General features: G+C 35.6%; 4 protein-coding genes across 6 annotated transcripts; 2 read left to right on the top strand and 2 right to left on the bottom strand.

Annotated features, from left to right (window-relative positions):
* The first annotated feature begins 959 nt into the window (after positions 1–959).
* zgc:136439 (uncharacterized protein LOC678627 homolog) lies at positions 960–2,676 on the top strand. Of its 2 annotated transcripts, XM_067409088.1 has the most exons (8): positions 960–1,281; positions 1,404–1,493; positions 1,572–1,651; positions 1,749–1,864; positions 1,958–2,055; positions 2,140–2,208; positions 2,279–2,337; positions 2,416–2,676. In XM_067409088.1, exons 1-8 carry the CDS (start codon positions 1,090–1,092, stop codon positions 2,534–2,536), a joined length of 825 nt encoding a protein of 274 aa, XP_067265189.1. In that variant the 5' UTR covers positions 960–1,089; the 3' UTR covers positions 2,537–2,676. The 2 variants fall into 2 exon arrangements, with proteins under 2 accessions (XP_067265189.1, XP_067265188.1); XM_067409087.1 differs by having other exon boundaries at positions 2,279–2,676.
* On the bottom strand, positions 2,508–5,966 carry asnsd1 (asparagine synthetase domain containing 1). The gene is made up of 3 exons (XM_067409086.1): positions 4,560–5,966; positions 3,028–3,209; positions 2,508–2,929 (listed from the first exon to the last, which is right to left on the bottom strand). Exons 1-3 carry the CDS (start codon positions 5,964–5,966, stop codon positions 2,683–2,685), a joined length of 1,836 nt encoding a protein of 611 aa, XP_067265187.1. The 3' UTR covers positions 2,508–2,682.
* On the bottom strand, positions 5,881–7,752 carry LOC137035616 (ASNSD1 upstream open reading frame protein-like). The gene is made up of 4 exons (XM_067409089.1): positions 7,603–7,752; positions 7,398–7,451; positions 6,099–6,174; positions 5,881–6,019 (listed from the first exon to the last, which is right to left on the bottom strand). Exons 1-4 carry the CDS (start codon positions 7,678–7,680, stop codon positions 5,979–5,981), a joined length of 249 nt encoding a protein of 82 aa, XP_067265190.1. The 5' UTR covers positions 7,681–7,752; the 3' UTR covers positions 5,881–5,978.
* A 6,064-nt stretch (positions 7,753–13,816) lies between these two features.
* slc40a1 (solute carrier family 40 member 1) lies at positions 13,817–21,045 on the top strand. 2 transcript variants are annotated; one of them, XM_067409733.1, is made up of 8 exons: positions 13,817–14,146; positions 14,258–14,325; positions 14,834–14,993; positions 15,119–15,234; positions 15,922–16,048; positions 17,166–17,414; positions 18,066–18,686; positions 18,916–21,045. In XM_067409733.1, exons 1-8 carry the CDS (start codon positions 14,113–14,115, stop codon positions 19,227–19,229), a joined length of 1,689 nt encoding a protein of 562 aa, XP_067265834.1. In that variant the 5' UTR covers positions 13,817–14,112; the 3' UTR covers positions 19,230–21,045. The 2 variants fall into 2 exon arrangements, with proteins under 2 accessions (XP_067265834.1, XP_067265835.1); XM_067409734.1 differs by having other exon boundaries at positions 18,948–19,167.
* The last annotated feature ends 488 nt before the right edge of the window (positions 21,046–21,533 follow it).

Genomic DNA, 21,533 nt, shown 5'->3' with positions numbered 1-21,533 from the left:
AGATAATCACCATATTTATGAAACAATCATATTTAAAAACATATTAATCATATCAGCATAACATATAATTTATTATTACTACTGTAAATCTATATTTAATAGGCTATTATGGGATCTCCTTCAATAATTAATCTCCTTAAAATAATTTTGTTTCTGTATTTTAAAATATATAAAAATATATTACATAGGCCTATTTTAATGACAGTATATATATTGAACAAAAATGAATTCTTTTATTTATCAAAATAAACAAAAAATAGTACAAACTTTGCTAAAGTGATTCTTTTGAACAAGTATTAACCGAGTCATTATTAAAAACATATTATTTTCGCTAAAATATTTGTATGAATACTGTGTGCCCCTCACCACCTCATACATTAATAAGATTTTTTAAACAAAATTAACCACTTTACGATTTTTTTTTTTTCACACAAAATATATTGCTCCATCAATGTTCAATACAAACATATATATTTTTCCTGCAGTCATATACTTTGAGAATAGTGAAAAGCACAATTTTTCTTAAGGTGTGCCTTTAGCCCCATTGTACCCTATAATATAATAATGTTAGGCTACATAATTTAATTTGTATGCCTATGCACATTTTTTTAAACATCATTATATAGACAAAGAAAGAAGCAGTCACAATGTAGAACAAATAATAAAAAAAAAAGACGCTATGCAAATATTTACGTCTATTGCGTAAGTACGTCATGACGTAAAGGAATCACTGAATCGGTTCATTGATACGAACTGTTCAAAAGATCCGATACGCGTTTTTTTCTTTTCTTTTACTCTTAAGGTGTCACGAAAGTATATATAAATAAAGTGCACAGACTTAATATAGTACATATAACTAGTTATAAAATACACAATAGACGAAACTAGAGGGCTCCTCAGAGTGAACGACCCCTACTCTACTATCCTGTCAGCACTGCGCATGTCAGGGTCTGAAGAAACTACAGCAACCTTTACCCAGGGAACGTTCCTGGCCAAAGCACCAGGAAGTGTACAACTTTGCGATTTCAGCAAACTTATTCAAAATCACATGCTGATAAGAACTATTGTCACTTTAATTTTTAGCTGACAATGAAAGCTGTTATTTTAGCTGCAGGTTATGGAACTAGACTGCAAAGGGACATCGAGAATGACACGACTGGGAATTTCAAGCATCTGGGTGGCATTGCCAAGCCACTGCTTCCCGTCGGTCCATGCGCCCTTATCTCACACTGGGTTCAGGCACTGAACAAAACAAGATGTGTGGACACAGTTTATGTGGTTGTGAGTCCAGAATGAATGTTTAGGTTTTTAAAGATATGACCAAATTCAGCTTTGACGGTAATAGTGTTTGGCTTGCATGATTATTATGCACAGAATAATCAATTGTGTGATCTATTGAACAGACAAATGATCTTTACTTTGAAGCATTCCAGCAGTGGGCTCAAGAATTCCCCAATGTTAAAATCATAAACGATGGTACAAGAAGAAATGAGGTGAGCGTATTGGATGGGTGCAATTTATGAATGTTAAATATGATTTTATTTATTACTACCTTTCAATTGTCTCTGCAGGACAGACATGGTGCTGTTGCTTGTCTTCAGCTGGCGGTCAAGTTGTGTGCTGTGGACGACCACTTACTAGTTATCGGAGGGTATGACCAGCGTCAGACTGAATAAGGCACTGTCTCAAGGGCAGTGTTTGAGATGGCTTTAAGAGGAGAATAAAACTTTTATTTTTTCATTTTGCAGCGATACTTTATTCAAAGAGGATTTCAGCCTGAGGGAATTCACAGAGAGGTTCTTTGAAGTGCAAAATAAAGACAAAGAGAGCAATTTAGTGCTGTCATACCAATGCAAAGATGAGGGTGAGCATAAAAGCAGAACAATATGTTTTTAACTTTGCTAAACATATGGTCAAAAGATTTAAAATCCATTATTATATCATTTCCAATGTTCAGAAACATCCAAATACGGGATTTTGGAGTTGGATGAGGACCTTAAAGTACAGCGTATGAAGGAAAAACCTCTTTTAAGTGAAACAAGTTCACGTAACGCAGTATGTTTTCATTTATATTTGAAGATAAAGACATATCTTTATTTTTGTAAGTGATATCTTTAATGTGTTTTCCTCTTTTTGCAGTGTCCTTGCTTTTACATGTTTTCAAGAACCTCCCTTCCACTTTTGGACATTTTTCTCAATGAGAAGAAGGTAGAGTCGATGTATATTTGTTTGATTATTCTATAGTGGTATTTTTTTTATGTAACTGTTCTCCTTACAGAATGCACCCATTGAAGAGCGGGACGCACCAGGGACCTTTCTGTCATGGCTCATATTAAGGTCACTTACTCTAGACAATAATAAGGCATTGTGTTTGCTCACATTCAATGTTATTAATCATGCTTGGTTTTATTTTAGGAGGCCTGTGTATGTGCACAGGATATCTGGTCGATTTGATGTGGGGAATCTTGCATCATACATAGAATGTGACAAATACTTCAAGGACCAACTTCACAATCCAACTGTTTATTTAATTTAGTTCAAACATGTAATGACAATCAAACTTGAAAACAACATTCAGAATAAAACTGCATCAGTACCCTTTTTGAGTGAATTATTGTCACAATCTTATGCAGTATATTTATATTAAAAAGAGCTAGAAGGGACAATAGTCAGAGTATTCAATCAGGTGGTGACCAGCCTTTTGCATTTATCCGAGGCCTTTTCGTGGTGGTTCTCTAACTTGGCGATTCTGGAGCCAAACTGCATGGCTCTCTTAGGTAAGAGAGCAGAGAGTCCCAATCCTAACTCGACAGCTGCTAACCTCAATAACAGCTTTTCTCCAACTCCTCTGGGTAGAGACAAGTCAGCCTTCTCCGACACAGGTAGTCCATTAAGGAAATTGACTACATCTTCATCCAAGTATGGGAATCTGAGTTAAAAGAAATATATATATTACATGCAATACTATAGAATTTAATTTTTGGTTTAATCTTAGATATTCCTTGAGCTGCAAAGTGTAACTCTTGCCTGGCCTCTTTTCCATGGTCCCCAATGATTCGGTCATCCCTTCCCAGATTTCTTGAGGATATTCGTCCCAGCTCCATAGCCAGCTCTTTGACGAGTCCTTCCAGTCCAGAGCTCTTGTACCGCACTCTGTGTCTGGAGTATCCCGCCAGCTGTTCGTCTGCCCCGATGCCAGTCAAAATCACCTTTGAGATGAGGAAAATAAAATTTTATGCAGTGAGACTTGGTCTTTACATTAAAGGGTTAGGTCACCCAAAAATGAAAATGTCATTTATTACTCATCCTCATGTCATTCCACATCCATAAGACCTTCGTTCATCTTCAGAACACAAATTAAGATCTCTTTGATGAAGTCTGAGAGGTTTCTGTTCCTTCATAGAGATCCAATGCAACTACCACTCCAAGGTCCAGAAAGTTAGTCAAGACATCAGTAAAGTACTCCATGTGACTCCAGTAGCTTAAACTCAATTTTACGAAGCGACGTGAGTGCTTTGTTTGTGCAAAAAAAACATGATTTACAACTTTACTCACAAAAATATAGATCTGCAACACGCGTTCATGAGAGCTTCACGATGTATGCGTTTTGTTTTCACGCGAGAGCTGGGAATGCTGTGTGAATACATTTTGGAAAATATTTTGTTAATAAAGTGGTAAATTATGTTTTTTTGTTGTTGTTTTTTTTTTTTGCACAAATAAAGCACTTACATCGCTTCATAAAATTGAGTTTAAGCCACTGGAGTCACATGGAATACTTTAATGATGTCTTTTTCATACATCTCTGGACCTTGGAGTGGTAGTTGCATTGGATCTCTATAGAGAGACAGAAACCTCTCAGGCTTCATCAAAAAGATATTAATTTGTGTTCCAAAGATAAACAAAGGTCTTACGGATGTGGAACAACATGAGAGTGTTGAGAGAGAACTAACCCTTTAATACGGAAGAGGTTTAGGGCCAAGCAATAATAAAAAAATAAAACCATCTCGAGATTAAAGTTGTTAAATTTCGAAAAAAGTTGAGAAAAAATGTTGAGAATAAACTTGTTAAATTATGAGAAAAAAGTCATTAAATTACGAGAACAAATTCGTTAAATTATGAGAACAAATTCGTTAAATTATGAGAAAAATGTTAAATTTTGAGAAAAAAGTCAAGATAAAATGTTGAGAATAAAGTCATTAAATTATGAGAAAAAAGTCGTTAAATTACGAGAACAAATTCGTTAAATTACGAAATTGTTCTCATAATTTAATGACTTTTTTCTCGTAATTTAATGACTTTATTCCCATAATTTAACGAGTTTATTCTCAACATTTTATCTAGACTTTTTCCTCGAAATTTAACAAGTTTTTTCTCATAATTTAACAAGTTTATTCTCAACATTTTATTTCGACTTTTTTCTCGAAATTTAACAACTTTAATCTCAAGATAGTTTTATTTTTTTATTAGTGCTTGGCCCTAATCCACTTCTGTACTTTAATGTCAATTTTCATACAGACATAATTCAAGTGCAAATAATAAAAAAAAAAAAAAACTGTAACCTTTGCTTCTGAAATATAAACCTCTTCTTCAACACCCTCATTTATGATGCCAGTTCCTCTGGCAGCAAACCAGACAGCACATCCAAGGCTATCATCCAGAACAGTGTCCAAAGGGTGCACCAAATGACGGATGCGTTTCTGTCGCATTTCTTGAAGCTCCTCTTGAGTTACGTTAATTTCGATAAAGTTCCACTGGCGGTTTGGACTGAGATTTTTTAGTTCTTGCAGACCAGCTCTTCCAGTTATTCTGTCTGGCACATCAAAGCAGTTGAAGCTCTGCAGATCCGATTGTGTTTTATCAGCATCATCACAGTCTTTCTTCTTATTTTTCCCTTTCTTCAAGGACGTGGGAGGCACTTTTGTTTCTTGGATTTTGAAAGCAACATTGAGTAAGTCAATGGGTTTGTCTGCAGGAACGTGCCTATCAGCAAGGGCAGCTAATATCATTGAATCAATTCCTCCAGAGAAAAGAATGGCAATATCAGCTTTTGTATAATTTAAGGGGACCGCCAATTCATCTTGAGCAGGTAGGTAACAAACTCTCTTACGGACAGCCTCGCTTAGAACATCAATGAGCGTGCCAACCATCAGTTTCTTTTTAGTGTTTGTTAGTAATTCTTTCAGACTTTCAACAGAGGTTTGAGAGACGTTCTGATCTTGTTCAGACGTAAGTGATGAAATGGATGTGTTCATTGGGCAAACAGGGTAGGTCAGGTAAAGTCCAGAACTATTTGTGTTTACAGAGACAGATCTGGGTAGATTTGCGCATTTCAATTCCGAGCTTTCATTTGGCTCATTGCCACTGTGGAAACCCCATGGATAAAGGTCAAAAATAAATGTCCCTGGTGGTGAAGAGTCAGTTAGGTCAAACCTGTAAACTCCACTAGGTGGTACTTCCTGCCACTGAGATTGAACATCATCTGCTGGCTGGGAAGCAACAGATGCGAGTATGAAAGATGCTTTTTCAGGATCAAATTTCCAAAGCAGACTTCTTCTTCCAAAAAAGTCCCTTCCAAACCAGAGACAGTGCTCTACTTTTTGGTAATAGATAAAGGCCCAAGGTCCTTTGAGTTGCGACAGTAAAGATATCACATCTGAGGCACTCTGAGCCATTGACAGGTGATGGAGAACAGCTTTGGTGTCATTTTCTACCTCCTGTACTCTCAGACCACCAAATACCTCTCCATTCCAGAGAAGCATGTTCCCGTTGTCATCCTGAAGAGGCTGAGGTGTCAGGGAACCCCTCATATGAAGCACATGTGCCGAGAAAAGGAGACTGCAGTTTGAAATTGTTACTGTAATGTCCAGGCTACAGTTGGGCCCTCTGTATTTCAGGTTTTCACGCACACGCTCCTCTAATGGATCATGCGGCGTGGTCAAACTGACCACACAGCAGATCCCACACATGATCCCGCAGCACTAAATATCTTGATATTCTTTCCTCATGTTATCAAGATCCTCTGTAAGAGACAATATGATAAAAGTATTAGAAAGAACTCAACACAGTTGGTATTTTTATTCATTATTTATGAAACTTACTTTTACAAGAACTAAGGGTCTCTCCTCTGTCTGCCAGGAAGAATATATTGCTGTTGGGTTGCTGTGTGTACACTCTCTATAAGAAAAAGGTTAGGATTACCAGAACATAATGATATTATAGCAAATCTGCATATATAAGCCTAAGCATACGAGTAATTCTAATTCTTCAAAAATTAAATTCAGTCATATCTTCTTCATTTAAATTTATGCCATGAGAATACCAAAGACTTTGAGGTACATGGTGATATTGTTTAGTTATAATATGTTGATAAGTTAGTTAATGCAAGATAAAAGCAGTCTTTTAAAGAATTTTATTATTTGATTCCAAGTGTGATGGAAAATAGCAATAGATTATATTTGTTAAGTTATGTTTATACATTTATAAGTTTATAATACATTTGTGTTTATATTTATAAATATTTCAAATGATGTTAAATACTCTATATTTAAAGGTGCTAAAGAGGATCTTTTCGTCGACTGAGAATCCAAAGACTGTTACTGAGTTTTTGAAATGAGCGCATGCGTAAGAACAACCCCCCTCCTTTCGAGGGAACGCCTCCCAAAACTCGTGCCACGAGTATTTGAAAACAAGTGTTTACCACCGGCATTCGCTGTATCGTGTTAGTGGATTCATTATGTCGGACTCACCGCAGGTAACTCATAATCTGCAGTTGTTACTCCTGTCTCCGGACAAAAACATTGCATGCAGCGCCTGTGGAGTGTGGAAAGTTACTGGAGTGCACAGCCGCGCTCGTCTCTCACAAGGAACGTCATGGCAGTGATTGACAAGCCAGAGGGCCAATCGTTTAAACTATTGGCTGATGTTTTTAAGGCCCTACCTCGTGCACAGATGATGTATATTAATATTATTCCTTTCAGTGCACCTAATAAATAGTCTTTTATCAGTTAGTAAAGACAGTTTCAAGTAATATTGCAAAAATGTATAAAACAAAACATCCTCTTTAGCACCTTTAAGTTTACAGTGTACAAATAAAATGTAACAATGCTTATATTCCAATATAAGATAAAATAAAATTCTTATTTTCTATATTTTATGACAAATATTTTTACTCTTTTCATTACTTTTTTTAATTGGAAAAAAAAATGAAAATAATGATATAAGATTTCAAGGTTATAAGATTATATAAGGTTAAATATTATAATGTTACAGTAAAAAAATATTTTAAACATATATGAACTTCTATAGGACTCGGAGATGTGTATTCTGCAGTTTGACTTTGTCATCTGACAGCATCCAAATGTAGCATGGCCTATATGATAATGGGACGACATACATACCCTGTTTTTCCTCAGATTGCTCAACTCGTCGACTAAAATCTTTTGCTCTTTTATCTGTGAATGAATAGTAAAGGTTTGTAAGCGGTAATTAAAAACATAAATTACTATATACATACACTAAAAGTGCTTTAACTGACCATTAACGTAAAGTTATGATAACGTAACTATATATGCTAACTTATACAAAATATTTGTGATATGAAACCTTCTTATTCAGCTCCTCTTTTTGTGCGAGCTCTTCTTGAGTCTCAGGTTCCGTTGGTTGACTGTTCTTAGAAGACATTTTAATTTAAAAGTAAAAGAGCTTCGTGTGATTTAAGGAAACATTTCCACATGCAAGCGTCTCGCTCGTCGAACACGAATGACGTATGACGCTTTAAAAGTGCGTCACGTCTGTGTTTACGAAAATTAACCCCGCAATAATACCATCATGTATGGAGCATTTGAACAAAGAATTGAGTATGAATTACGATGAGAGAATGAGTAAGCAGGTAGTTTCATAACTGATAATGTGTCTAGAGAAATACAATGCACACTAAGAGATTAACCATGGTTTTATAATAGTAAAAGTGTAGAAATGTTGTTTTTATTATTATTATTATTATTTAATGGCGGATTGATTACCATTCATATAACCACAGTTTTACTAAATACCTTGGTTAAACTATGTGTAGCAATACCATGGTCAAATTGTGGTTACCGTGGTTTAACTACAATAACCTTTTTTGTTGTTTGTTTGTTTGTTTTGGTAGTAAAACCACGGTTAATTTTCGTAAGGGTACATTTTCAAGAATAACACCTCAGATTGGTCAAATACTTCTAAACACATTTCTACACCCAGGGCAGTGACCCACTATCAGGGGCCAGTTGCATAAACAGTCACTAAGGTAAGACTGTGTCTTAAGAACTAGTCTGACGAACTAGCAGTTAATTACGGCTCATCAGTCTTTTTTTCAGAATCAAATCTACCTTTTCATGTAACTGACTTAATAAATGATGATCAGTCTTGAAGAAAAAAATTTGATGAGTAACTTGTAAGACTAGTCTAATCAGTTTATGCAACCAGCCCCAGAGCAAACAAAGCAGCTGATTCCTGTCTGAAATTAGTATGATCTGATACTGAAACTATCCTATTTGATACCCTAACATCCTTGAAGGAAGACAAAAAATTAATATACCATAACACTTGGCATACAAAACATCATATTATTGAAATATTTTTGTTGCCCTGTAACTGGAGAGCTTTGCTCAAAACATGTCAGAGCACACTGATTGCATTTTAAAGTCAAGCTGACCAGCTTTTACTGTCTTACTGTAAAAACAATGGAGCTTTTTGATTTTTTTTCACCCACAACACTAAATACTCAACCGCCAAAATCTTAGAATCCTGATCCATGAGGTCATCCTTTGTGATGACAAAGTTTTTGTAAATGTAACACATCCCAAAAAGTCAGTAATGCAGCCAAACAGATTTTGTATTATTTTACGCCCAGGACAGTGACCCACTATTAGAGTTTTTTTGTGGAACTGATATTATCTGGTACTATATCTGATATCCAACTTAAGAAAGGGGGGTAAAGAAAATGAACATGATAGCATAACTCTTGGAGTATGCAACATCCAATTATCCAAATATTTTGTTGTCCTGTAACTGGAGAGCTTTGCTCAAAACATGTCAAAGCACATTGTTTGCATTTTAACCTTGAGGGTAAAAATGTTTAGTCAAAGCTGACCGGCTTTTACTGTCTTACTCTAATGTGTTGAATCCAGGTAGTGTTTAGGGTACAATGAGGCCTTTTGATTTTTAAATAGCCAACAGCCACCATCCTAAATGCAGAATCCTGATTCATGAGGTCATCGCTTGTGATGACAAAAGGTTTTGTAATGCTTTTAAAATGCACAACCCTGAAATGATCACATGTATATTGAGACAAAAGTGATTTTGTGTTTTGTTAAAGATTGTTAAATCAGCTAATTTTAAGTATAAAACAGCATCAAAAATGCAGGAAATGAAAACAAGGGAATGCAATAATTAAATGACAAAACACTCACACATTAACTGTCAAATAAGTAAAGGGTATTTTGGGGGGTGAAAAGACTATGGCGATCAGATTTCTGAAATGTAATCCAGGGACATTTCCTTGTTCAATGGTAAAAATATCATTAAAATCCTCACTTGTTTATTATCTATGAATCAAAAAAATGGGTACAATAAATTTTTGTATGTTTTTTATTATAATTATTGTTCTGGGTTCCTTACACTATTATAATTAATAACTATTATGATATTGTCGGGTCAAACTGACCCTAACCGGTTTTAATACAATTCGTCAAAAATCACACTATAAAAATAGTAAATAACCATTGCAAACAGATCAAAACAAAATTATGACAAAATTATGACTTTACAAAAACAGATTTGCAAAAATAAATATGTGATAATTAAAACTGTATTTAACAAATATTTTGACATTTTCTAAATGTATTTTCAAAAACTGCACTAAAATGCTGGGTTAAAAACAACCCAATTTGGGTTGAAAAATTGACAAACTCAGCGATTGGGTGGCAGTTTTATTTAACACAACTATAGTTTAAAAATTATTATATGGCTGGCTTAAAATGAACCCAAAATAGGTTGGAAATTAAAAATCATACACATAATTACTATAGGCAACAGTAATAACAAAAACTATAGATATAGAAAGACAGTTCACTCCAATTAGTTATGAAAGAGAGAAAGGATAGGAATAGGTTGCAGGAATGGGTTGGAAATTAAAAATCAGACACATAATTACTAGAGGCAACAATACACTCTAAATTAAAACATTAAAAACAATCCAAGTTGGGTTAAATATGGACAAACCCAGCGGTTGGGTTAAATCTTTGCGTTATTTAACTCAGCTACTGATTAAAATATTACTAGCTGTCTTAAAATGAACCCAAAATCATACACATAATTACTAGAGGCAACAGTAATAAGAAAAACTATATAGAAAGACGGTTCACTCCAATTAGTTACGAATGAGAGAAATTGCAATGTGCAAAATGGCAGAATACGTCCCGCCTTTTAAGTAAAGGAGCCAATCGCTGATTGACAAAGTCATTGCATCACTCTAGCTGCCGTTAGAGGCTCCGGTTCCCATAGAAACCTGAGACTGACGCTTAGGACTGCACATGCGCATTGACTCATCTAGCCTGAAAAATAAGCCTTTTTAATGCTATTTTAGCATAAGAAACAACATTTATTGGTTCATGTCAGATTTTGTTGCTGATTTGAAAGATGTAATTTAATTGGGAGTTTGCCAAGCTGTTTTTGAGATTTCAGGATTCCCCTATTCAAATAGATAGGACTTGAGGTGTTTCCCAGTTCTCATACTTATGCACTATTCTATGACGTTTTTAAGTATGAATAGTGCAAGTAGTGTGTTCACACTGAAAAATTCTAAAAAGAAATAGTACACTTTAAATATCCGGATGATGCACTAAATTAATGGGAAAGTGTGGAATGTCGAATTCATGCACTACATGGATGAGTACATAGTGTATAAGTACATAATGTATAGTGCGTCATTTGGGACACAACTTTGGTCTTGAATGCCTGAAATAGCTTTAAATATGATCTGGTCAACCTAAAAATGACCCCTATAGTTGCCTCTAGCTATAATTTTTAATCAAACCAAGCTTGTTTTATTATTCATTATTGTCTATCAATGGAATATTTTACAGATTGTTTTGTAGTTTGACCAGAAAAAAAAAAAAACAGAAAAAATCCCTAATGTCTGATTGCATTGGGCTGGCAGACTTGAACCTTATTTTAAGGTTTGAGTCATCGCAAGTGCACACTATGCACTACATTATTCAGATATTAAAAGCAAGCACCTGGAAGTCATTTTAATCTGTTGTCTGTTGCTCTAAACATAGAATCTATTGGTTTTTCTATTTTTAATACCAGTTAGATCCCACTCTCCTGTTTCGTAAACTTCTAACCTCATTCATGACACTGAAAGCCTGCATTTACTGAATTACAGTGTTTGTGTTTGTGGTCCTGTTGATTGCGCATTAGCCCCTGTTTGCTGTATATTCTGTTGAAATGTGTGGTCACCCATGAAAGGCTTAAGTGTTAAATCATGTGAGCAGTGTTTACTTGTGTGTTTCCACCTCTAATATCACAAACACACTAGTTTGTTTGGGTTCAGACATGGTCATGGCAGAAATCCTGTATTGATTTTAAACACCTGTGTAAAGCTTGGATCCTTATCAGCCGAAAATTGCCAATGTCCAGGGTTAGTAAATGTGTTGGAACAGTTGCTCAGGTGATTTGTCAGGTCAAAGAAAACCAAGTGTAGTTGAATTTGTTCAATTTAATCTAGATATAGACCACAAATATATATTTCTCTTCTTTTTTTAACCACAAAAACCATGAATAGAGCCTGAATATTGTTGTGCTGTGTTAAAAAGGTGTAGTTTGATAAGTGGGAAAGTCAACAGCGTCAGATTCCTTCATTCTATTGATGTTATGTGATTAAATATAGATGTAAAGAATATGAGCAAGCAAGTAAAGCACATAGTGGTGTTATTAGACCAACAGAGAGATGGAGCACAAAACCAAGTCTGACCTGAGTAATCTGTTTCCTTGTCTCAGATTTCTGTGTATGGGATGGTTCCGTGTGCAACATGACTCAGCTTTGAGCCTTCTGTGAATGGGATGGGTTCCTAATCATCAGACTTTTTAATCAAGCCCACAAGCAGTGTTAGGTGTTGCTTTGTCATGCATATACTGCCAAATACTGCAGCAAACAAATATGAAAACCACTAACAAAGAGGTATAACGGCACAATCCTCTCTGTTTGTTTTGTGATTAAATATGACATATCATTGCATCACTTTATTATTTAAAAACAATCAAACAGAGCAAAGCATTACTTCACTTTTATGTATTATCATGTCTAAAAAAATCTAAAAATTCACCAGATAAGAAAAACATGCTATTACTTTTGCCATGAGCTTCTGCATTTAAAATAAAGGTTCTTTATAGTGAAGATTATTTAAATGTTCTTCACACTAAGAAAAAATGAGAACAGTTCACTGAAAGGTTCTTTGGGAAACCGAAAATGGTTCTTCTGTGCAAAAACCTTTTGAAACTTTTATTTTTAAGAGTGTATAGCCAGTGTTAAATGAAGCATGCCCAATGAGACTAGAGAAATTAAGGTGACGATACACGGGCAACTTTTTGAGCAATGTTGGTGAGTGATGATACTTGGGCAATGAGAATGGAAAAAAAATGTTCTAATGTATCCAGATTTTTAACTTTGTTGCCCATTCTCAATGGGAAAGTGCCCAAGCATCATGGCTTGGTGACATTGGCTGGCAGCATTGCTCAAAAAGTTGCCCTGTGCATCATCTCGTTTACATTGTAAATTATATAAGACTGAATTGCAATCTCATGCATCTCGTGGTTAGGCAATAACTGGTTTGGAGAAATGACTGTGAAATAACTTTCCTTTAAACCAAAAGCAGAAGAGAATGTTATTGTTGGACATAGATTTTTGATAACTAGCTGAAATTAGTAAGTACTGACCTGAATAAAATAAATCTGGATGCTATTGGGAGGAGGCATATACTGCCAAACTGTTGGGAAATAGCTGTCACTGATCCAAAGTGCAACCAAGAACAGTGAGAAAAGAAAAATGTTCCAGTACTGATTGTGAAAATAAAGCTATCTAGATTGATATTTGGTATATAAGACAATGTGGACACTGATTCTATGGAAATACTAATCGGCTAGTTTCTAGATTTCCATGAATCAGTACTGTTCATCAAGGACTGTGTTGTAGATTTACCCATTGACAGATTTACCATGCACCTATTTAATGTAACAAATACACAAATTTGAGATGCACAAAAAGTAGTGATATGTAGGATACCTTAAACACCTGACTGCAAAAAAAAAAGAAGAAAAAAAAAGTGCTAAATTAAGGGTTTCCACCATGAATGCCCCTAAAAGAGAGCATGTTTACATTTTGTGACAACATGCCCCAATTCCTTCATTATAGCTATTGTCCGTTTGTTCACTTAATGAACAACTGTAGCATGTCAAATATGATAATACTGAATTTTACTTTGAAGGACAGAATTCAAAAACACAATTTATAATGGTTTTGAACTAGGTGTTTGTAATCATGTAGAAGAGAAACAAACATTTGTGACAACTAGCCCCCAGTCTCCCCTACAATAACATTTTTAGACCTGTTGATTGACGCAACAAAGCTGCATTTTGCAGATTCATCTAGTGAATCGAAATAATGACTTTGACCTTGCCATACGAGCTTGTGTTATTAAATATGTTGCTGTGTCACGGAAACATTGGGTCTGTCTTTGTTGAGCGAAAAAGTAGGCGGAGTCTCTTTCTGCAATATATCAGCAGCAGTCTGTCAGACGGACTGTGTGGTAAACACGGTGCTCGGCTGCATCCGTGAGCGCGGGTCTGGCCCTTTCGGGAATTATATGTTTTTACACATTTAGTTGTTCTAGAAAGGTTATTTCTCTCCAACTTCAGCTACAGTGATAGCTAAGTTTGGAGAGGAGAGAAGGGAATATTCGTGTTTTTGCGCAGGAAATATTTGCATCGAGGATTTACTTTGCCTGTTTAACCTGAAACCTACAAAAGAATCTAAATCTTGACTAAACCGAACAAATACAATCGATATAACGTACAATGGACAGCGCTGGATCTAAGAAACCTTGCTGTGGTAAGTGCAAACTGATTTGTTTGGCATTATGATGCTGTGATATATGAAAAATGCGCCTTTGGCGTGACCAAAATAATAAATAACATTGCACTTGAATTTCTGTCTATTCAGAAAGAGTTCACGAATTCTTCAAGTCTGCAAAATTCCTAATTTACCTCGGACATGCTCTGTCAACATGGGTGAGAGATCATTTGCTTTAGAATCTGTGTTTGACAGCTCTTGTTCTTCTTTTAATGTGTCAGTCACAACAACAACAAAAATAGTTTTTATTATAAATATTTGTATATATTTATTAATATTTTAGATTACTGAAGGCTTAAAATTGTCCAGAATTCCTTTATTTTTTGTCGTAAATTCAGAGAAATTCGACTTTACCCTTTTTCATAAAAACTTCGTTATTTGAATGTTTATGCAAACTTTTAATAAATAAAAACCATAACAAGTTATTTTGTTTTGATATTACTAAGAGATAATAGTGCATCTCTATCATGAAAGCAGAGTGACAGTTTGCAGATCATTAATTTTACTACAAAACGCATGTGTGTAATCATTATTTTATTAATATGTTGTCTTATATAATTGTGTTGATTCATAAAGCTGCAAAATACTACTAATTCTTTTGAACTATAGTCGTATTTCAATCTCAAAATTATGCTGACAGGTGATCATTGTGTCCTTATGTTACAGGGGGATCGGATGTGGAATTTTGCTGTGGCTGTGTTTTTGGTGGAGCTGTATGGCAATAGTTTACTCCTGACAGCCGTGTATGGACTGGTGGTTGCGGGGTCCGTCCTCTTACTGGGCGCTATTATTGGTGACTGGGTGGACAAAAACCCCAGGCTGAAAGGTAAACATGGTGAAACCCAAACCACAGAGCATGCATGATAATTGTGAAACATGACACATTACAGAGAGCATATGCCAGTTATTCCAACATTTTAACTGAAACTGGATTTCCTTCTTAATTTTTAGTGGCGCAGACATCTTTGGTTGTCCAAAACAGTGCTGTCATTCTCTGCGGTGTCCTTCTGATGGCCGTTTTCCAGTTCAAAGTACAGCTTTCTACCATGTATGACGGATGGTTGCTGGTGAGTTCGCTTCCTAGCAAAACTCTAACACTATTTATCAGTATTTGCGTAATGAGTAAATAGTTCTTCAAAAGCACACAGAACTAACCCTTATTTATGCACTAATTAAGAAAGTCTTCATTTCCAAGAACAGAACATTCTTGCTGCAGTTCTTTGGCCTTCATTTTTGTTTTTACTTCATTTTTATGCATATCGTTTCACTCTGACTTCCTGTTTAATAGTTTCTAGCAAACAATCTCTTTATAAGAGGATATTCGGAGTGATTTCAAGCTCCTTGACAATTTCTAACCTATATTGGAGGTAAAACATTCTGCATGGCTTCAACTTAAGTTTATGTTAGTGAAACATGACACCTTGGTAACAAAACGGTCACGTGCTGTCAGCAGAATCCAGGGATGTCACATGAGCAGAAAGCATGTTGCTTGCTCAATATTAGTGCTTTGAATCTGTTAAAGGACTGGAAAGCTTATATACAATAACAAACAAAACCTGCTGTTTGTCCTGGTGTCACTGAGGTCGAGAACCCATATAGCAGACAAAATGGGGCTTGTTCAATGAACCGTTTTTTAGTTCTGGTCTGTTCCCAAAATTGAGTCTAAGCTTTTTGTGGCTGGGGACTAAAACAATTAGAAATTTATTGTGGACACAGTGACATATTTTTTAATTACATGTTCTTTGTCATTGCAGACAACATGCTACATTTTGGTCATCACCATTGCTAACATTGCTAACCTGGCCAGCACAGCCATGTCCATCACCATCCAGAGGGACTGGGTTGTGGTTGTGGCAGGAGATGATCGGAGCAAATTGGCAGGTCAGGACTTTTAATGTTTCACCTTCTTCTGCCTTTATTACAGCAGCCCTAAAAAAAAAATGACTTGTTTATCACAACATTTTATCAAATCAACTTCAATAATTAATGTGGTTCAGATAACATAATATTTTAAGTTTCTGTTAATTAAACTATTCGCCTTCTTTGTATTAACTCAAATTTTTAATTTCAATGAACTGAAAATTTTATGACAACCAGGTAACTTAAAAACTTTTTTTTTAAGTTAAACCAACAATTATTTTTTACAGTGCAGGTAACAACCATTCTTTAGTTAAATTATTTTTAATTTTGTAAATCATTTTGTATTTGTATATGTATTTTTTTTTATTTAACAGAATGTGGCTTAAGTGTCCAAATCCTTTTTTTTTTCTACCATTATACTGTCTATAACAATCATTTCACCTAGTTGAGGAAACTCATAAAATACATTACAGCTCTTTCTCCATCAATCGTCTTATCTTCATAGAGTGCTTGCATCAGCTGTCATTCCTTATGACTCTCATTATAAACCCATCAGTGTACCCATTGAACTCAGTAACCTCCTGGAAATCCATACATAACATATAGTTTTCTCATTATTGTGGAAAATAAAACGAAATAAACTTTATATATATATATATATATATATATATATATATATATATATATATATATATATATATATATAAGTAAAATTGTATAATGTATATTAAGTAGCACAACAAGTTTTCTACACTGATAATAATAAGAAATGTTTCTTGAGCACCAAATCAGCATATTAGAATAATTTCTGAAACATCATGTGACACTGAAGACTGGAGTAATGATGCTAAAACATACATCACAGGAATAAATGACATTTTTTAAAATATTTTAAAATAGTAAACTTTAAATACTTTAAATTGTAATAATATTTCACAATATTACTGTTATTAATGTTTTTAACAAATAAATGCAGCCCTGGTGAGCATGAAAGAATTTTTTTTAAAACATATCACTGACCCAATTTTATATTACTGAATAACTCCTTTTTATGTATCTCTCTCTATATAATCACATAATATATCACAATTTTAACAATTATGCTTTTTTGTTGTTTCTTATATTTCTATTTTGTCAGATATGAACGCAACTGTAAGAATAATCGACCAGTTAACCAACATTCTGGCTCCAATGCTTGTGGGCCAGATCATGTCATTCGGTTCCCATTTCATCGGCTGTGGTTTTATCTCTGGCTGGAACCTGTTCTCCATGTGCCTGGAGTACTTCCTGCTTTGGAAAGTTTATCAGAAGACTCCAGCACTTGCTTTCAAGGCAGGACAGAAGGAAAATGATGACCAGGAGCTAAAGCATCTCAACGTACAAAAAGGTTTGTAATACCATCCAAACACTTCTGGCACTTTCCACTAATTTAGTACATAGAGTCCCAATAGTTTTTATTGCAAGCAAATCCCTTTTTTTTTAGTGAGCACTTTTAGATATGTTAGACCATTATCCAGCATTAGATTAACATAGCATGAGAAGTATGCAATATTAATCCGCCTTAAAACTTTTCGCCTCCCCCACTTTGTGCAGAACCTGTTTACCTATTGATTTCTCCCATTACAAAAAAATGCAACATTCCTTAAAATTGTGACACCCAGGAAGTAAATAATTCATTTGATCAATAAGTTACTCAACTGTAGTGTTAGCTACATTTGTCAAGCTCAACCATCTGACCATATTACTAAAGCTATTTAAAGAAGTTATCAAACTAATGTTTTGTTTTATTTTGACTAACTAAAAACCTGCATTTGTTTAGACAAATTCTGCAACCCATTTACTAGCAAACCTACTGCCAATTTTGAATTCGTAAAGGTTTAGAAACTTTTTTCAGTAGGAGTTTCAGATCCTATTTTGTACCATTTTTATTGAAAGTGCCTATCATTGTGCATTTTAGTTTTTTAAACAATGCTGACAAAAAGAGACATATCAAATTAAATCTACGACTCAGACATTTTATTTTTGTGCTTTTTTGCAGAGATTAGAAATAGTGAAAGTCCAATTGAAGGCTCCAAGCTGATGAATGAAGCTGCTGAGGTGAAGAAAAACACCGGTTGCTGCTACCAAATGGCAGAGCCCATCCGTACCTTTAAGGATGGCTGGGTAGCCTACTACAATCAGTCCATCTTCTTTGCTGGCATGTCTCTGGCTTTCCTCTACATGACCGTTCTGGGCTTCGACTGCATCACCACGGGCTACGCGTACACTCAGGGCCTGAACGGCTCCGTGCTCAGTCTCCTCATGGGAGCCTCGGCTATATCTGGAATCTGTGGAACAGTGGCCTTCACCTGGATCAGAAAGAAGTGCGGCCTGATCAGAACCGGCTTCATCGCTGGAGTCACCCAACTGTCCTGCCTCACGCTCTGCGTGGCATCCGTCTTCGCTCCTGGCAGCCCTTTCGATCTCAGCATCTCGCCCTTCGAAGAGGTCTTAAAACATCTGTTTGGAGACAGCGGCTCGCTGCGTGAGAGTCCTACTTTTGTTCCTACTATTGAATCACAGATTCAGGCAAACGCCACTGTTTTTGAGGAAGCCCCCCAAGTAGAGTCCTACATGTCTGTCAGTCTACTCTTCGCCGGCGTCATTGCTGCTAGAATTGGTAAGTAAATGAGCAACCAACAGGAAACAATAGAAATAGTTTTATTTAGTCCTTATATTCCATTATCTTCAAGAGGAAGAAAGTGATATCCATATCTTTATATCACCTAAACGTTGTAAAGCCAACCTTTGAGACCAAAAATGAGTCATGTTTGTGATAATTTTGTGCTGGTGTTCTTTTATGTCACATATGTCATATGTTTTAATTGATTGTCATAAATTGCTTCCAGGTCTTTGGGCCTTTGACTTGACCGTGACCCAGCTGATCCAAGAGAATGTAATAGAGTCCGAGAGAGGAGTCATCAATGGTGTCCAGAACTCCATGAACTATCTTCTTGATCTCCTGCACTTCATCATGGTCATCCTTGCACCAAATCCAGAGGCCTTCGGCCTTCTCGTGATCATCTCTGTTTCCTTCGTTGCAATGGGACATATGATGTATTTCAGGTTTGCCTATAAAAGCCTCCGAAGTCGACTCTTCCTGTTCTGTTCACCCGAGCAGAAGCCAGATCCCAATATTCCCTCACTTTCCAACTCCGTATAACTTTAAAGAGACCGTAAGCCAATTTTTTAGTTTTGCATGCTGTTCTTCGAGAATATCACCAGGAACCCATTCCATCTTTTTTTACTAATATGCATGCTTTTGTTCCTTACAGTGCTCATGCATTGAGTAAAAATTCTTCTCCATTAGCTAAAATAACAAAGAAAAGAAGGAGCTCTCCTTAGCGTAGCTTAGAGTTATGTATATGCATGCATTACTTCCCTTGTTTTGTGTTCAAGGTGCTGTAAAAAATGCCTGAGAAGTAATTGTAGGGGGAAACACACAAATGGGAACTATGGTTCTTATGCGTTATACCATGCTTTAATAACTCTTGTAAAAGCTTCAAGGCAAAAATGAGCATATTTATTCTACTTTAACACATTTTATTGGTTTTTTTTTTTTACTTTATGGTCATAGTTAATCTTCAGACTAGGTTTCCGAGTTTTGCAATGCGCTCTACTTAAGATAGTGTAGTTTTGTAACATTTGTCCCTCAGTGCTTTTTATGAGCTATGGTTAAAGTCTCTTTTATAGTTATTTGGAGTGTGCTAGTTATTCATTCAGTTATGCATATATAATGCTTATATATTTATATACATGTAGTCAGTATTCTGTATCTCAGCTTCAGTGGTGCTATTATTACAACTCTTTTGGAAAGCAATGCAGACATATACAGTTTGTACATGTAACCAAAGTGGATTTTTTTACACCATGTGGAAGTGAGGGAATTGCAGCCGTTTTCCTGTGTTAACATTCCGAATATTAGTGGTGTGAAAATTTCCTGGAGATTTAGGCCCTGATACACTCACCCCATTGCAACAAGAGTTTTTAGAGCACTAGATTTTTTTGTTCTGTTTGATTTTAAAGTGATTTTTAGCACATAATTCTTGTTTTTGCAAAGATTGTTACACAGGCACTTTACGTGATTAGCTACACTTTATCCATGACAAAATAAGTGCAACAAGATACTTCAGGTTTAAGCTGCACAGAATTTATTCACTGCCACCAAAGTTCACAGCCAGGCAGGAATTCTAAAATTTTTTCTTGTAGTTCTTATGCCCTTTAAGTGATGCCACACCTCAGTTTTTCCATCATTCAAATCATATGCTAATCTAGATGTTCCAGGTGTAAACTTTACAGACCTACTTTATTAGGTCTATGAGCCGACACTTGCCTCAAAAGCCACAATCACTCAGGCACTAACATCCTTTTGAAAACCATAGCTGGCTTGACATATAGATGAGGTATTTTGTAATAGTTGTGTAATATTGATGTTGGACACCAGTAGGACTCCACCATATGCACAGAAAAGAGATTGAGTCCAATGTAGACTGCTGGTTTGAAGTGCAGCTGGTCACAAATGCAGGTGCCAAGTCACTGGTTTTTGTCTTATGTAAGCATTTTTAATGTTTCATGAGGCCCCTGTGAACATAGTGTCAGTCTTTAAACACCTACTTCGTTGCGTCAGTGCATATTATCTGTATTTCTGTGAATGTGTAGCCTTATTTACATCTGTAAAGTATTTTTATATTCTTGTGTTTACTAGTTTTATTTGAATTCAGTTTTGTCCTTTTATGTAACGCCACAAAGTAGATCTCGCCCTTTACAAAATGAAACACTTTTGCAATAAATTGTACTTTTAAAACACAGTTGAATGTAAGAACAAATGTACATTATTCTTTCTAGGAGCATTTTGATTGTTTGTTGTGTGGCATACTTGCAATAATTGTGGTTCACACTCCATTGCAGGGGGAATATACAACTTAAGACTTGTATTGCATCTCACTTCAACTGAAATAAACAGATTTGTATCAAAATGCAACATGATTTGAGTGGCTGAAATAAGTAGAAGGGGTTGTTTTAGGAGGACAACTGGAGCTGGAATACATGCTGCAGCAATTGTACAGTATACAGGGTCACATTCCTCAGAAGGGTTTGCTGGTAATTTTCCTTAAAAGGCCCTTTCAGACTTTTTTTTGGGGTTAATGCACTGACTAAAAGCTGAGTTGAGCTTGGCTTGCATGAGAAGCAAAGACAAAGAACGACCTGATTACATGCCAGTAACAAACACGTCTCCCATTCTGGGTGGGTGGAAAATCAGGCTGATCTGCCAGGTCTAGACCTAAAATCTGTATGCAACGGAGTTAACTTTGTGTTTTTAGGACCAATAGTGAGAAACCATGTATGCAGACAGTCACACACACACACACAAAAAAAGAGGCAGAATGTATTCAATAATAGTTCAATAATCGTAATACCTGAAGCGAAGTGGGAGCAAAGCTCAAGTGAAATTCGACTTTGCTTGAAC

Source organism: Chanodichthys erythropterus, chromosome 14 (assembly GCF_024489055.1).
Source record: "Chanodichthys erythropterus isolate Z2021 chromosome 14, ASM2448905v1, whole genome shotgun sequence".
Lineage (NCBI taxonomy): Eukaryota > Metazoa > Chordata > Actinopteri > Cypriniformes > Xenocyprididae > Chanodichthys > Chanodichthys erythropterus.
The sequence above is the reverse complement of the archived record's forward strand: the minus strand, read 5'-3'. Positions and strand labels throughout refer to the sequence as shown.

Bases quoted from the DNA above. Each gene is read 5' to 3' on its own strand.
- zgc:136439 (XM_067409087.1), top strand. From the start codon at position 1,090: ATGAAAGCTGTTATTTTAGCTGCAGGTTATGGAACTAGACTGCAAAGG. The intron at 1,865-1,957 runs GTGAGCATAAAA...TCCAATGTTCAG, and splicing joins ATACCAATGCAAAGATGAGG to AAACATCCAAATACGGGATT. The intron at 2,209-2,278 runs GTAGAGTCGATG...TTCTCCTTACAG, and splicing joins TTTTTCTCAATGAGAAGAAG to AATGCACCCATTGAAGAGCG.
- asnsd1 (XM_067409086.1), bottom strand. From the start codon at position 5,966: ATGTGTGGGATCTGCTGTGTGGTCAGTTTGACCACGCCGCATGATCCA. The intron at 3,210-4,559 runs GTTACAGTTTTT...CTCATCTCAAAG, and splicing joins TTTATATTTCAGAAGCAAAG to GTGATTTTGACTGGCATCGG. The intron at 2,930-3,027 runs GCAAGAGTTACA...CTTTTAACTCAG, and splicing joins GACCATGGAAAAGAGGCCAG to ATTCCCATACTTGGATGAAG.
- LOC137035616 (XM_067409089.1), bottom strand. From the start codon at position 7,680: ATGTCTTCTAAGAACAGTCAACCAACGGAACCTGAGACTCAAGAAGAG. The intron at 7,452-7,602 runs GTTTCATATCAC...ATTCATTCACAG, and splicing joins AAGAGGAGCTGAATAAGAAG to ATAAAAGAGCAAAAGATTTT. The intron at 6,020-6,098 runs GTAAGTTTCATA...TGTCTCTTACAG, and splicing joins GACCCTTAGTTCTTGTAAAA to AGGATCTTGATAACATGAGG.
- slc40a1 (XM_067409733.1), top strand. From the start codon at position 14,113: ATGGACAGCGCTGGATCTAAGAAACCTTGCTGTG. The intron at 14,147-14,257 runs GTAAGTGCAAAC...CTGTCTATTCAG, and splicing joins ATCTAAGAAACCTTGCTGTG to AAAGAGTTCACGAATTCTTC. The intron at 15,235-15,921 runs GTGAGTTCGCTT...TTGTCATTGCAG, and splicing joins TGTATGACGGATGGTTGCTG to ACAACATGCTACATTTTGGT.